Here is a 13,230-nt window from a genome sequence, read left to right on the forward strand (position 1 = left end):
CCTCAGTGACTTATGGGACATTACCAAGCAGTCTAACATACATGTAATTGGAGCCCCAGAAGGAGAAGGGAGAGAAATAGTAGCAGAAATTTTTTCCAAATTTGATCAAAACCATAAGTCTACAAATCCATAAAGCTCAAAGAACACCAGAGAGAATAAACAAAGAAAGGCATATCACAATCAAATTGCTGAAAAACAGTGACAGTAAAAAGAAAGCAGAAACATTATGTTGCTCCCCTGCTTCTATCTGTGATAAAAAATAAAAACAAATCTAAACCGAACAAAGCAAATAACATCTTCCTAGATCTTCTGATCAAAAAATTGTGGTGGTTAAGTTTAGGAAAACTGAACTTTTCTCATTTTATTGTAGAGGCCTTCCTTTCAGTACCCCTAGCATCAGCTTAGTCTGTCTACTGAGTAATTAAGCATGAACAAAATATAGTTAAATTACTGAAGAATAACTATCATAATGCTATATACCATACAGTTCACAAGTATAATACTTTTGATTGTATGCTCCTTGAAATCAGAAACCTGCATGTTTCAGCACATAAATTTCTAGTGCAGTTTTTGTGGTTTGAACATAAGGGTTTGAACACATACAAATGAGTCAATCTCATCTCATCCTCAGTACATTACTATGCAGTATACATGCAACAAGATGAGAAAACAGATGCCCAGAGGGTTAAATGAGTGTCCCAAGCTCACCCAAAAGGTGAGTGGTATCTCACATCCCTAGAGCAATGCCACTGCACAGGGTTACCTCAAAACAGATACAAAAGAAAGAAGTTTTAATTATTACTTACTCTGAGTTTCCACGAGATCCAAAGCCACACTAGAAGCTGTGTCCATTCCAGAGCTGATACAGGCTTGGAAGTTTTTCAAGGAGGACAGTGCAGATTCTACACCACTGAAGGATATAAAACCGGCTGAACCTGAACCTGAACTTGAAGTGGAACGCCCCGGCATCTTGAAATTATTACCTAAGTTTTCAAACACAGTGAAATAAGATTTATTAATAAGAATAATAACTGCATAGGAAAACAGAACCACTAGAAATATCCATATGAATGTATCCAGTATCTCTACAAATGCTACACTATTCTATAGCCCTTGAAAGGATATCAAAGCATTGTGCCATCATCTGGGCCACCAAACAATATCTGCCCTTTTAATATATAGGGAAGGTAAGTGCTCTCGTTTTTTAAAGGAGGGATAATACCCTCTTCCAAAAGATTCCCTGATTCTCTAAAGAATTCAACAAGAGCTCAGTTCCTAAAAACCTAAAACAAAAATGAGTCAGAAAGAGTAGACTGCTCGTATGATGCCTTTTCCAAAAAAAGAAAACAGTAGCAATAAAATAGTTTAATAAGGGATAATTTTCAAAACCTGCAATTTTTAACTTATCTGACACATGAGTACTGATTTCAAGGCACTGAATTAGAAGCCACCTCCAGGCCCTGGCATAAAAACCCGAACTCTCTACACCATCCAATTTTACAGCTTGAAACAGACAGCAATGACTTTAGGAGTCACACACTGAAGATGGAGAATCACCAAATGGAAGGAGCCTAGGTTTCCACATCACTGCTTGGAGGAAAACTGCCCACCAGTCAGGTTCCATGCATGAAGGAAATTGAAAAGAACTTCAGTTTTGCAAAGCCATTTAGATTTGAGGGTACACCTATTATTACAACACCAACTATTGTTCAAAAAACACAACTCTGCAAGGATCAAATGATATGGTTGAAGTATTCAGTTATCTGGGAGGTCAATCTTGATTCTAGTATAAGTCTAAATTGTCTAGAACAGCACTATCTAAAAAAACTTCTTTCTTCCATGACAGAAGTGTTCTTCCTATAGTCTGCATTGTCCAATATGGAAGCCACCATGCATGTGTGATTATTATTTAGCAGCGATTACTGACAGTCACAATAGCATCAGTAGTCTGACAGAAGAACTGAGTTTTAAATTTTATTTCATTATAACCAATTTAAATTTAAATAGCCATATCTTAAGTCAACTACACTTAAAAAAATAGTAACATATCTGCATTGAAACAGATTTAGAAGTCTTTTTATAGCAATCTTTCTTTTATAGCAACCCAACTTAAAAAAAATAAAATCATTATTCTTGGTACATAGTCACATTCTTTAATCAGTTTATTAGCCATATCTGTCTTTAATGCTATGACATGGGTGTTTTTGAAGATGTATTATCTCAGTGTGCTCTTATTATTTTAATTTTTCATAGAATTTCCTGAAATTCTCTTCAAAACTGCATATCATGCTTATGAATGTGACACTGTTGACACCTTCAAATGAGTCTTTTCTGAAGACCATTTTTTTTAAAAACTGTAAAATACTACAAGTAACCTTCTGTGAAGCTCAGAAGTAATACTTCTAAATGGAGAATGTCTTCTATTCTCATTCTTCAAATACATATATGTAAATATTTCATCACTAATATTCTTACCTATCTTTGCCTCTATTCAGAGGATCTCTGTTCAACAAATATCTTTTATAAAACCAAACTTATCAAGTAAGTTACCTATTATTATTTTTGTCAATGCTCTGCTATGTAAAAACAATGCAAAAAAAAAAAAAAAATTAAATAACCACATGTGTCTAGTGGCTACTGCACTGGGCAGCACCGTTCTAGAAATACAATCATCAAAGTACAATATATATATAACATCACACACACACACACATACATACATACTAGGGGTTAGGCTAGTCACAGTATGAACAGGACGTATCTTCCTAGAATATTAATTTTACTTAAAGAAAACATGAAACACATTTACACTAAAACAAACATTAGTTACTTTATAGAGTAAAACATGGGGGCAATACTAGTAGGAGTTAACTACTAAAAACTCCAGTAGGGGTTCAACATGCAGCCTCTGGAGCCAGACTATGTGAGTTCAAAGCCTGATTTTGCCATTAAAGTAGCTGAATAACTTGCGACAAATTATTTAACCTGTCAATGCTTCCCTTTTCCTTTCTGTAACATGAGGATGATCCAGCGCCAGTATCAAGGGTTACTGGGAGGACTAAATGAGTTCACTTGTTTAACAAAATACTCAGAATAATGCCTGGCAAATCACCTTTTAAAATGAGAACAAATATCACCACTGACTTAATCATCACTGTGAGGAGCAATACAGAATAGTGCATAAGTGAAATGGACCCTGGACACCAATGCCTAGAAATTCCACCTGTCCACACCACTCAAAACTGCATCACTCTGGTTGAATAGCTTAACTTCTCTATCTTCGGTTCCCCCCCGCCCCTACCCCGTGTAAAAAGAAGATAAGCATATCTCTCTTACAGCATTATTCTAAGGATAAATTAAATTTTGTAGTTTTCTCAAACATGTCTGATCTTAAGAATCAGTTGAAGTATTTTCTAAAAATACAGATTAATGGATACTATCTCAGACCTACTGAATCAGTCTCTAGTGGACCCTCTGAGGAAATGATATTTTTATGAAGCACCCCCACATAATTCAGGTGTGGTAAACATTGAGATAATTGTGCCCTCCAGAATTCATGTTTACCCTAACTTCCAATGTGATGACATATGGAGATGGAGCCTTTGGGAGATGATCAGGTTTAAAGGAGGGGGGAGCCCTCATGATAGGATTGGCATCATTAGAAGAGGAAGAGACACAGGGCTCGCTCTTTCTGTCCTTCATGTATATTTACAGGAAGGTGGCCATCTGCAAATGAGGAGAACCTCACCAGTACTCAACCATACCAGCAACTTTTAGTCTTCAAAACTGTAAGGAATAAATTTCTGTTGCTTAAACCACCAGTCTATGATAATTTTTAACAGGAGCCTGAAGTAAGACACAACATAAGGATTAAGGGCTTCCCTGATAGCTCAGTTGGTGAAGAATCCGCAATGCAGGAGACCCGGGTTTGATTCCTGGGCCTGGAAGATCCGCTGGAGAAGGGATAGGCTACCCACTCCAGTATTCTTGGGCTTCCCTTGTGGTTCAGCTAGTAAAGAATCCGCCTGCAATGCAGGAGACCCAGGTTCGATCACTGGGTTGGGAAGATCCCCTGAAGAAGGGAAAAGCTACCCACTCCAACATTCTGGCCTGGAGAATTCCATGGGCTGTATAGTCCATGGGGTTGCAAAGAGTTGGACATGACTGTCCAACTTTCACTTTCACTTTTTCACCTTCAAATAAGGATTAATATAATCCAGGACAAAGGGAAAGCATCTACTACACGGGAGCCATCCTTATCATATGAATGCAAAATTCACATTACTCCAATGGAACTTCACACTTGCAGACAGGTGACGAAAAACATCTTTCTGTAATTCTGAACTACCAAGAGGAACGATTCAGATCCAAAAGCAAAGAGAAATGGCTTTTCCCTATCTCTGACAGAGGAGCCCGGCGGGCAATAGTTCATAGGGTCGCAGAGTTGGACATGACTGAAGTGACTTAGCATGCTAGTACAGCTAAGTACATAAGTCACAGGGCAGCCTGCCACAACAAAGAATTATTTGTTCCCAAATGTCAGTGCAGTAGTTGAGAAACCTTGGTTTAAAGTAACTACTTCTTGAAGCCTTCCTCGGGGATCAGTGATTATTCTGTTCTCTATACCTATGGTCTCAAAGAAAGCTTAAAACACAGTTACCCACTTCCTGAGTTTTTCCTCTAGCACACTATGTTGCCTTCCCTAACAGGCCTTGTCTTCATCAGTTGGTGCTGCTGTAACAAAATAGCGCAGACACAGTAACATATAAACAACAGAAACATTTCTACAGTTCTGGAGGTTATGAAGTCCAAGGTCAAGGCACCAGCACAGTCACATTCTGCTAAAGGCCCTCTTCCTGTGGTTCATGGCCAAGGCCTTCTAGTTCTGTGTCTTTACATGGTAGAAGGGGTAAGTGAGCTCTCCAAAGCCTCTTTTTTTTTTTTTTCCAAAGCCTCTTTTATAAAGGTATCAAGCCTACTTGGAGGGCTCCATCCTCATGATCTAAGCACTTCCCAAAGGCTCTAGCGCCTAATTACCATCATCTTGGCTTTGGGAATTCAACATATGAACTGGGGGTGGGGTGGGAGAGGGCATAAACATTCAGACCACAGCAGGTCTGTAAGATTCTCTGTAGATGGGGTGGCCAATAATCAGCTAATGTAAAAATAAAAATACTCCTCTCATCTTTGTGTACAGCAAGTGGTAAGCACACAGCAAATAACCTAGATACTGTGCTGACCACCTTTGAATCCATAGGGCCCTATAAAAGTTCAGCCACCAGAGCTGTACCTTCTTTTTCAATATGCAAGGTTACATCTTTATGAAGCTTTCTCTTATACATACATACAAGCAATTGCGTGCTTTCTTCATGCTACTACTATGCCCCTGCCCCACCCACACACACATATTCTACTTTAAAACTCATCACAACTACTTGCTCACATGTCTACCACTCTTTTCACCCTGCGAGCAACTTAAACTAGAATTCTGACATACTCCACACTACATAAAACAGCCCCTCACACAAAATAGGTGACCAATAAAAATCTGGAAGAGTTACATCAATAACAGAAACCATTTCTATGTCCCCTATAGCATGCCATGAACTGGTGTCCCTAAGCTTTGCTCTCATTATAGTTAATCCTCACAACCATTTACAGGCAAGGAGAGAAAAGTAAACTGACGCCCGGAGAGTTTATTTCAACTATGTGCCCAAGGCCCTGCTTTGAAAGCCAGCTCAAACCAGATTTATTTAGATCAAGAATTCGGTACCTCACACTACTATATATAAACAAATAACAGAGTACTACTGTAAAGCACAGGAAACTATATTCAATATCTTAATAATCTATAATGGAAAAGAGTCTGAAATATATATACACATATATATCTGAATCACTTTGCTGTACACCTAAAACACACTGTAAGTGAACAATATTTCACTAAAAAATAATTCATGATCCACACATTTAGAGCCAAAGAATGGAGAGATGGCGTCTGGGGAGAGTGAGGTCAACGGCCCCAGCCTCCCCGCTGTGACCGTGAAAAGAACCACGACCATAACCCAGGTCCACAGATCGCAGCTCCGGGCCCCCTCGGAGCGCCCGAGAAGGAGGCGACACCCCTCGTCACCCTCCCCATCGCCATCCCTCGCTCCTGCCTTACCTGACGGCCAAATGTAGCTCTTGTCCGGCTGCGCCCGGATTCCCCACGCCCGGACCCCAACTCCTTCCTTCACTCCCTTCCCCTGTCGCTGAAACGGCGAGCGCGGGCTCGGACGTCATCAGTCGTCGCCGGCGAGCGGTCACATGACGCCCCGCCGCTCCCCGCCCCTCTGTCATGTGACAGCCGAGGGACCAGGGGCGGAAGCCGGGGTCTGGCCGGCTCAGGATCAGGGCTGTGGGTAGAAGAGGAAGGACCCTTGCGGAGACGTAGGGGTGGGGGCCGGCGTGCAGACTCCGCGCACGACCGCGGGCCCTGCGCGTGCGCCCTGGCGCGGCCCGGGTGACAGGTGAGTCCGGGCAGTGTGCGCGCGCCGCCTCCTCACATTCCCCCGTCCCCTCCCCCGCCCCGGGGCTGGGCCGCGCTGGGCCAGGCGCGGGACGTGAGGGATTCTGCGGCGTGGGGTGGGGTCTGGATGGGGGAGCCTGGCGTAAGAGGACTGGGGGTTTTCCTGGAACCGCGGCTGCAGTCCAGACTCTGCATCTCCACTCAGGTGGAAGCAGTTTTCCACGCTGCTTTGGCGCTTTAGGAAGTGATGATGTTCAGCTGCTTGGTCTGCATCTGATCCTTCCAGGTTTCCGGGAGTAAAGCCTTGTGGACGTTGTGATTCCTCCACTTACTCTCGAGAAACCTGAGTGGTTGGTGGAAGCGTTTACAGTCTGACGGACCTCGGTTTGAATTCTAGTTTTGCCATGGGCTGAGTTTGGGCAAGTCATTGCTGCTCTCCGCACCCTTAATTGCCTCACCTGTGACACGCCAAAGTCCTTTGCATTAAAAAAATAATAATTCTGAGGGTCCTGATTTGTCTGTGGTAGTAACGTAGTGAAGTGAAAGTCGCTCACTCGTGTCCGACTCTTTGCGACCCCATGGACTATACAGTCCATGGAATTCTCCAGGCCAGAATACTGGAGTGGGTAGCCTTTCCTTTCTCCAGGGGATCTTCTCAACCCAGGAATCGAACCCAGGCCTCCCGCATTGCAGGCGGATTCTTTACCAACTGACCCACAAGGGAAGCCTAAGAATACCGGAGTGGGTACAGTTAGAAAAACAGAAAACCCAGAGCCGGTAAGGGAACTGGGTCTCCTGATAGATTCCCAGTGCGTGGAGCTTCCTCCGGTCTAGATGTTGCCGGGGGGAGGGAGAGCCATCATTGCCTTTGTCCGCTACAAGGAACACCTTCCGGTTTTTTTTTTTTTTTTATTCTGTTTCAGGATCCATGAATCAAACTAAAGTGATTAGGCTCATTTTAGAGCTTTCCTGTAAGAGATGCACCCGTAGATTTTATCTTGATCAACAACCGCTACAGTTTATTCTTGATAATGGATGGGTGGGGACTAGTGCTCCGTTCTTTATGGAACTGAGGTTTTTATGAAAGGATTAACTAGATCAATCTTCTTTTTTCCTCTGTGTAGGATAAAGAATGATTCTTCCCAGGGGACTTTAATTTTCATAATTCAGTTCTGTACTCCTTGGGCAGTTGGTATAATCCTGCCATGCTTCATTCTTGAAAGCATATTATCTTTTGTCTAGAATTACTTTCCAAACTAAAAATCACAGTTCCATACCAGTTCTTTAAAATGAAGTTACAGCCACTTTTCTGGGTGCCTTGTGAAAAGAAAATTAGGAAATTGAGTGAAATTTCTGGTTTCATTTCATGGCAAATAATAAGACAACCTACATTGAGATAAGTGGTCATTATGAATTGTCTTCATTCCTAGCACCAGGAGAACCTCTAAAAGGAAGATTTAGTATATTATAGTTTCTTCTACCATGCTTATTCACACCTCATTCTAGAGTGTTTTTTTTTTTTTTTTTAAGTCTCAACTAAATCTTAACATTTGTAAAGCCACCTACCTCTGAGATCACTGCAACATGATTAGGTATATTTAATGATGCTTCTTAAATTCTATTCTTTAGGACCAGTTTTTCAGCCAACAATGGGGCTATTTACCAGAGACTTTGTTGTCATTTAGTCGCAAAGTTGCATCTGACTCTTTGAGGCCCCATGGACTGTAGCCCACCCGGCTCCTCTGTCCATGGGTTTTCCCAGGCAAGAACACTGAAGTGAGTTGCCATTTCCTTCTCCAGGGGATCTTTCCAACCCAGGGACTGAACCCACGTCTCCTGTCTTGGCAGATGGGTTCTTTACCACTGAGCCACCAGGAGGCCCACCAAAAACTTTAGTCAAATATGAAGTTGCCTTGAAGTTGCCTTCAGTGTAACGCATGGGTAGAAGGGATTTAAATAAGACACAGACATGCCAAAGTTTTGACCTATGTCATTATCCCAGGCCTAAGCCTCCTTGACCAGGTGCATGCATGTGCCCAGTGTGTCTGTCTGTTGGGAAAGAAGGCAGGTCATGTTGCTTTGCTTTAAGCTGTTTTCTCTTGGCCACACTGCCCTGTCTTGGTATCCAAATGGTAGCAGTTAGACCTGTTCATTGTAAGCGCCCTGCTTCTGAATTGAGTCTAGAATTTCATCCTGCTGGAACCTGGCTTAGTTTGGTGTTCTTCAGAGGACTTCAAATGACTTTTGTTCCCATTTTCCTTTATTTTCTCCTAGTCTCATTTTCCAAGCCAGACCATTTCAGTAGGAGAAGTAGAGTGAAATTATCTGAAATTCAGCCTACTAGGGATCTGTGTGACTCAACAAGCAAGCTTCACAGAGAAAACTAAAGGGACTTGTTAATAATTTATGCCTTAATGTATATTATAGACAACCCTTGCGCTAGAGAGTTCTGGATAACTGTAGTGGCTCCTCCGCAATCCCTGCTATGGGCCCCAGCTCCACCTCCCCTATCTCTGCTTCTGTCCCCAGCTCACTCCCCACCAGCCACATCAACTACTTGTTCTTCCTTGCACATTCCTACCCCCGGGCCTTACTTGTACTTCCTTGTAACTCCTTCCTGGAATGCCCTTCTCATAGATCATCATCTAAAATTACCTTCAAACTGAGTGGCTTTAAAGCAGTATAAACATTTTTTTCTTTTTTTTTTTTAATTTGTATTGGGGTGTAATTGATTTACAATGTTGCATTAGTTTCAGGTGTACAGCAAAGTGAATCTGTTATTCAAATACACATATCCACTCTTTTTTCTATTCTTTTCCCGTATAAGCCATTACAGAGTTAAAAAAAAAAAAGTAAGCATTTATTGTCTAATTAATGTTTGTGGTCAGGAGTCAGCTGTGCGACTTAGCTGGTGCCTTTGGCTCAGGGGCTCTTGGGAGGTTGCAGTCAAGCTGTGAACACAAACTGAGATCCGGGGTGGAGTGTGGGGGGCGGGTGGGGGATCCGTTTCCCAGCTTACTCAAGTGGTGAGCGGCAGACTTCTCCTTCATCCTATGGTCTCCCTCCACAGGGCTCTCTTACACCCTAACGACTTGCTTCTCCCAGGACCCATAAGCTGGAAAGGGTTCTCAAGCCAGAAGTCACAGTCTTTTTTGCAGTCTAATGTCAGAAATGGCATCTTTCACATCCTCCACATTCTCTTCTTTAGAAGGGAATCAGGAAGTCACACTCAGGGAAAGAGGCCTACACAGGGCACGAACAGGGAGGACCCTCTTAGAGACCTCAGATACCCTTCCAGCTTGCTCCCTCACTTGCTTCTGATCTCTGCTCAAATATCATCTTATCTGAGACACTTTTACAAACTGTGTAACATCACACACACTCCATCCCTTTACCATGCTTTTCTTTACGCATCATCACAGCCTGATACATGGTCTATTTATTTATCTCTTTCCCACTGCCAGTAGTAGGTAGCTTCATGAGAGCAGGAACTTAGTTATGTTCACTACAGTGGCCGCAGGTCCTAAAACAGTGTTTCGCACATAGAAGGCACTGGATAAATATTTGTTGATCAAGTGAATCTATATTATTAAGAAGGCTTTCATCTACAAATAATGCAAAACCCAGTTAACAGTAGATAAACCATAAAAGCAATCCATTTAACAAGGATTACAAGGTGAGGTAATGCCACAGTTGAATCAAGGAATCAGTAACATCAATAAGAATTTAGATTCTTTCCTTCCACAGCACTTGGTCAACTTTGCACCCATTCTTGGTTTGTCCACTGAGTACAGAGTTACTGCAATTTCACTCTCAATTTTGTTGGGCATAAAACTTAACTTTCTTAAGTCTTGATGATATCATTTCAAGATAAATTGCTAATCAGAACTTCCCCACTGCTTAGTGTGGAATATTTGTCCATCGTTTAGAATCACCCTATCATAATTCTCAGGCATGTATTAGTCTCAATAGTGGGTCCTCTTAAACTTGATGTTTGAAAAAAAGCATTTTTAAAGATTGTTCCCTCACCTAATTCTAGTAAATTTTAGGACATAGTTACGTTTTCCCTTGAACCCACACATGCCTTATGACACCTCCCAAGCTCTGGGATCAGCCGCAGCATGGCTTTTCTCATGGAGAGAAGTGAATAAAGTGTTGAGAAAGAGACCAAGAGTAATAATTTAGCAAAGTCCCTCCACAAAGAAAGCATGCAGAGTGGAAAATGAATGCTCTCCCTCCATATCAGAAGTCATTATGTATTATAGTTTTTTTTTTTCAGTGAATTTGAAAGAAAAATATTGTGTATGTGTTTCACATCCTTCCTTCAAAGGATTAGAGATTTTTCATACTTTTTTTTTTTTTGGTTGCAGATCCTTTAATGGAGTGGCCAATGTATCAACAGACCTGGTTTCATCTGATGACTTACAGACCCCAGCTCTGAAGCCAGTTACATATTCCCTGTGGCCAGGCCCAGAGTCACTGATTTTCCTCAAGATGGTAGACTTTCTGGCTGAGAATAACCTGTGTGGCCAAGCAATCCTAAGGATTGTTTCCTGTGGCAATGCCATCATTGCTGAACTTTTGAGGCTTTCTGAGTTTATTCCTGCTGTATTCAGGTTAAAAGACCGAGCTGATCAACAGAAATATGGAGATATCATATTTGATTTCAGCTATTTTAAGGTAATCTTCCTTGAAGCTTTTCTTACCAATCTTTTTTACAAAAGCGTGCTTTCTCTGGAAACCAGGAGACTCTGAGATGTTAAGTAATTATGGAGAAAGAGTTAAAAGAAAAGCTTTTCAACAAAATTTAATATCAGCTAATTTGAAAAGTAATATAAACGTACTGTACAGAAGCCCTGATATAACACAATATAATCAAATTTTTAAAAGATAACTTTGGTATGATGTATTTCACATTGAAGTCCACCACACTTAAACACATGCAAATTGTGGGTTCAGTTGAAGACCATCTCCTTCAAGGGGATTTTATATCTAGGCTTCTGTTATCTTCTTTACTTTCTATTCCTCTGCTTTCAATTTTTGATATCCCTTTAGAGGCATAAATAAGAACACATTTTTCAAAGATTCTTTAGAAATTGTTACCCACAATTGTATTGTTTTTTTGACTCTTTCTTTGATGTGTTTTTCTTCTTAGGGTCCAGAATTATGTGAAAGCAAACTGGAATCTAAGCCAGAGCTACAGGATTTAGATGAAGAATTTCGGGAAAACAACATAGAGATTGTGACCAGATTTTATTTAGCATTTCAAAGTGTGCATAAATATATTGTAGACTTAAACAGGTATTGACTAATTTAGTAATAGCTAATTTTGATAGTAAATAGTGGAGAGGGAGAAGGGACATACTAGAACATGTATATCTTTCTGAGTTACTAAGAAATTTACTAACTTATATGTAGGTAATTTTCTTTTCCTTCCTGTGGCACTAGTCATCTTAAGTATGGTAGAGTTTCATTGTCATTTCCTGCTCTTGTGTAGTATTATAATCATCTTGCTTTATACCAAGTCTTTGGCTTTCAGTCTTGATCCTAATTTAGTTTATTGAATATGAGAAGTGGGAAAAACAAACAAACTTAATTTTTGTAGCATTGGTAGCCATAACGTTCCTTCTTATCTGTGACCGTACAATATTGTCTTCCTTCTAGCCCTTCAACGTTCATTACTCATTAGCTTTTAAGCTAACTAGTCCGTGTTCTTATGCCATTATTTCCAAGATTTCTGTAATTCATAAATCAGGACTGAGGAGTGTTCCTTTTACTTGGAGTGGCCATAAATAACCTGTGGCCCTAATCATGAGTTCCTACTCAAACCTATTCTTAAAGCACGTGAATGGAAACAAATGATTTGAAGGCCAGAATACCTGGTATATTGCCTAATCTTTTAAACATCTTTACTGTCCTTCTTCAACGATATTAACCTTTCATTTTCAGTGGATAACTTGCTCTGGGGTTTCTTTTCTAGGTATCTAGATGATCTCAATGAAGGTGTTTATATTCAGCAAACCTTAGAAACAGTGCTTCTCAATGAAGATGGCAAACAACTTCTAGTAAGTAGTAGTGACCATTTAAAATAAAAAATTCAGGAATGTCAAACTTACTTTTTTCCCTGTAAGTCACAAATACATACAGTGTATCCTTCTTTAAAGAGAAGCTACCACCCTTTGCCCCTGGAGTCCCGGCACAGGTGGGAGAGCAGCGTCGGCCACCAGGGCTCAGTGCTGTGTGCGCCCGTCTCACGCGGCTGTGATGGCCACTTCTAGCAGTGACCTGGTTCCTGGAGGCCACAGACACACACCCCACCCCTCACACCCCACCCCACCCCGGTTTCCAGGCCCAAGCCTTCCTCCCTGCTTGGTCGTGAAGACCCTGACACCCAGAGCAGGGCCTGCAGATACCTGGTCTCCCTCCCAGAAACATGGTACATATTTTTCTGATTAAAGAAAATAAAAAATGCTGTGCCATTATTTTTATAATGAAAAAAAAGAGAGAGAGAAGCTAAATAAACTGATAACTGTCATCTAACTGGCAGATCTTTGTCTGAACTTAGAACATAGTAGACTTTGAACAGAATTACAAGTAAAAGCAGATGATGTGGACAGTGTGCACTTCCTCGGTGTCTTCTTTATCTTTTGCATCCTAGACATCTAGCCTGGTACCTAGTACCTGGTGATCACTTAGGAAATGTTTGTAAAATAAATGAA

At 41.1% G+C, this 13,230-nt stretch overlaps 2 protein-coding genes across 4 annotated transcripts in view; one reads left to right on the forward strand and one right to left on the reverse strand.

Moving 5' to 3' along the window:
- Positions 1–6,302, reverse strand: part of NSMCE2 (NSE2 (MMS21) homolog, SMC5-SMC6 complex SUMO ligase) — a 232,104-nt gene extending 225,802 nt beyond the window's left edge. The window contains exons 1-2 of one of the 2 annotated variants that reach the window (XM_061123215.1): positions 6,167–6,302; positions 807–983 (exon numbers count right to left, since the gene is read on the reverse strand). In XM_061123215.1, coding sequence (XP_060979198.1) covers positions 807–969 — 163 coding nt within the window. In that variant the 5' untranslated portion in view covers positions 970–983; positions 6,167–6,302. The remainder of the gene's footprint in view (positions 1–806; positions 984–6,166) is intronic. The other variant, XM_061123216.1, reaches the window with a different exon arrangement.
- A 68-nt stretch (positions 6,303–6,370) lies between these two features.
- The window catches only part of WASHC5 (WASH complex subunit 5), a 55,757-nt gene continuing 48,897 nt past the window's right edge, over positions 6,371–13,230 (forward strand). For both annotated transcript variants that reach the window (XR_009689510.1, XM_061123214.1), the window contains exons 1-4: positions 6,371–6,512; positions 10,882–11,191; positions 11,667–11,812; positions 12,492–12,576. Coding sequence is in view for 1 of the 2 variants with exons in the window: in XM_061123214.1 (XP_060979197.1) it covers positions 11,006–11,191; positions 11,667–11,812; positions 12,492–12,576 (417 nt within the window). In the remaining variant the exon portion in view is untranslated. The remainder of the gene's footprint in view (positions 6,513–10,881; positions 11,192–11,666; positions 11,813–12,491; positions 12,577–13,230) is intronic.

Source organism: Dama dama, chromosome 21, assembly GCF_033118175.1.
Source record: "Dama dama isolate Ldn47 chromosome 21, ASM3311817v1, whole genome shotgun sequence".
Classification (NCBI taxonomy): domain Eukaryota; kingdom Metazoa; phylum Chordata; class Mammalia; order Artiodactyla; family Cervidae; genus Dama; species Dama dama.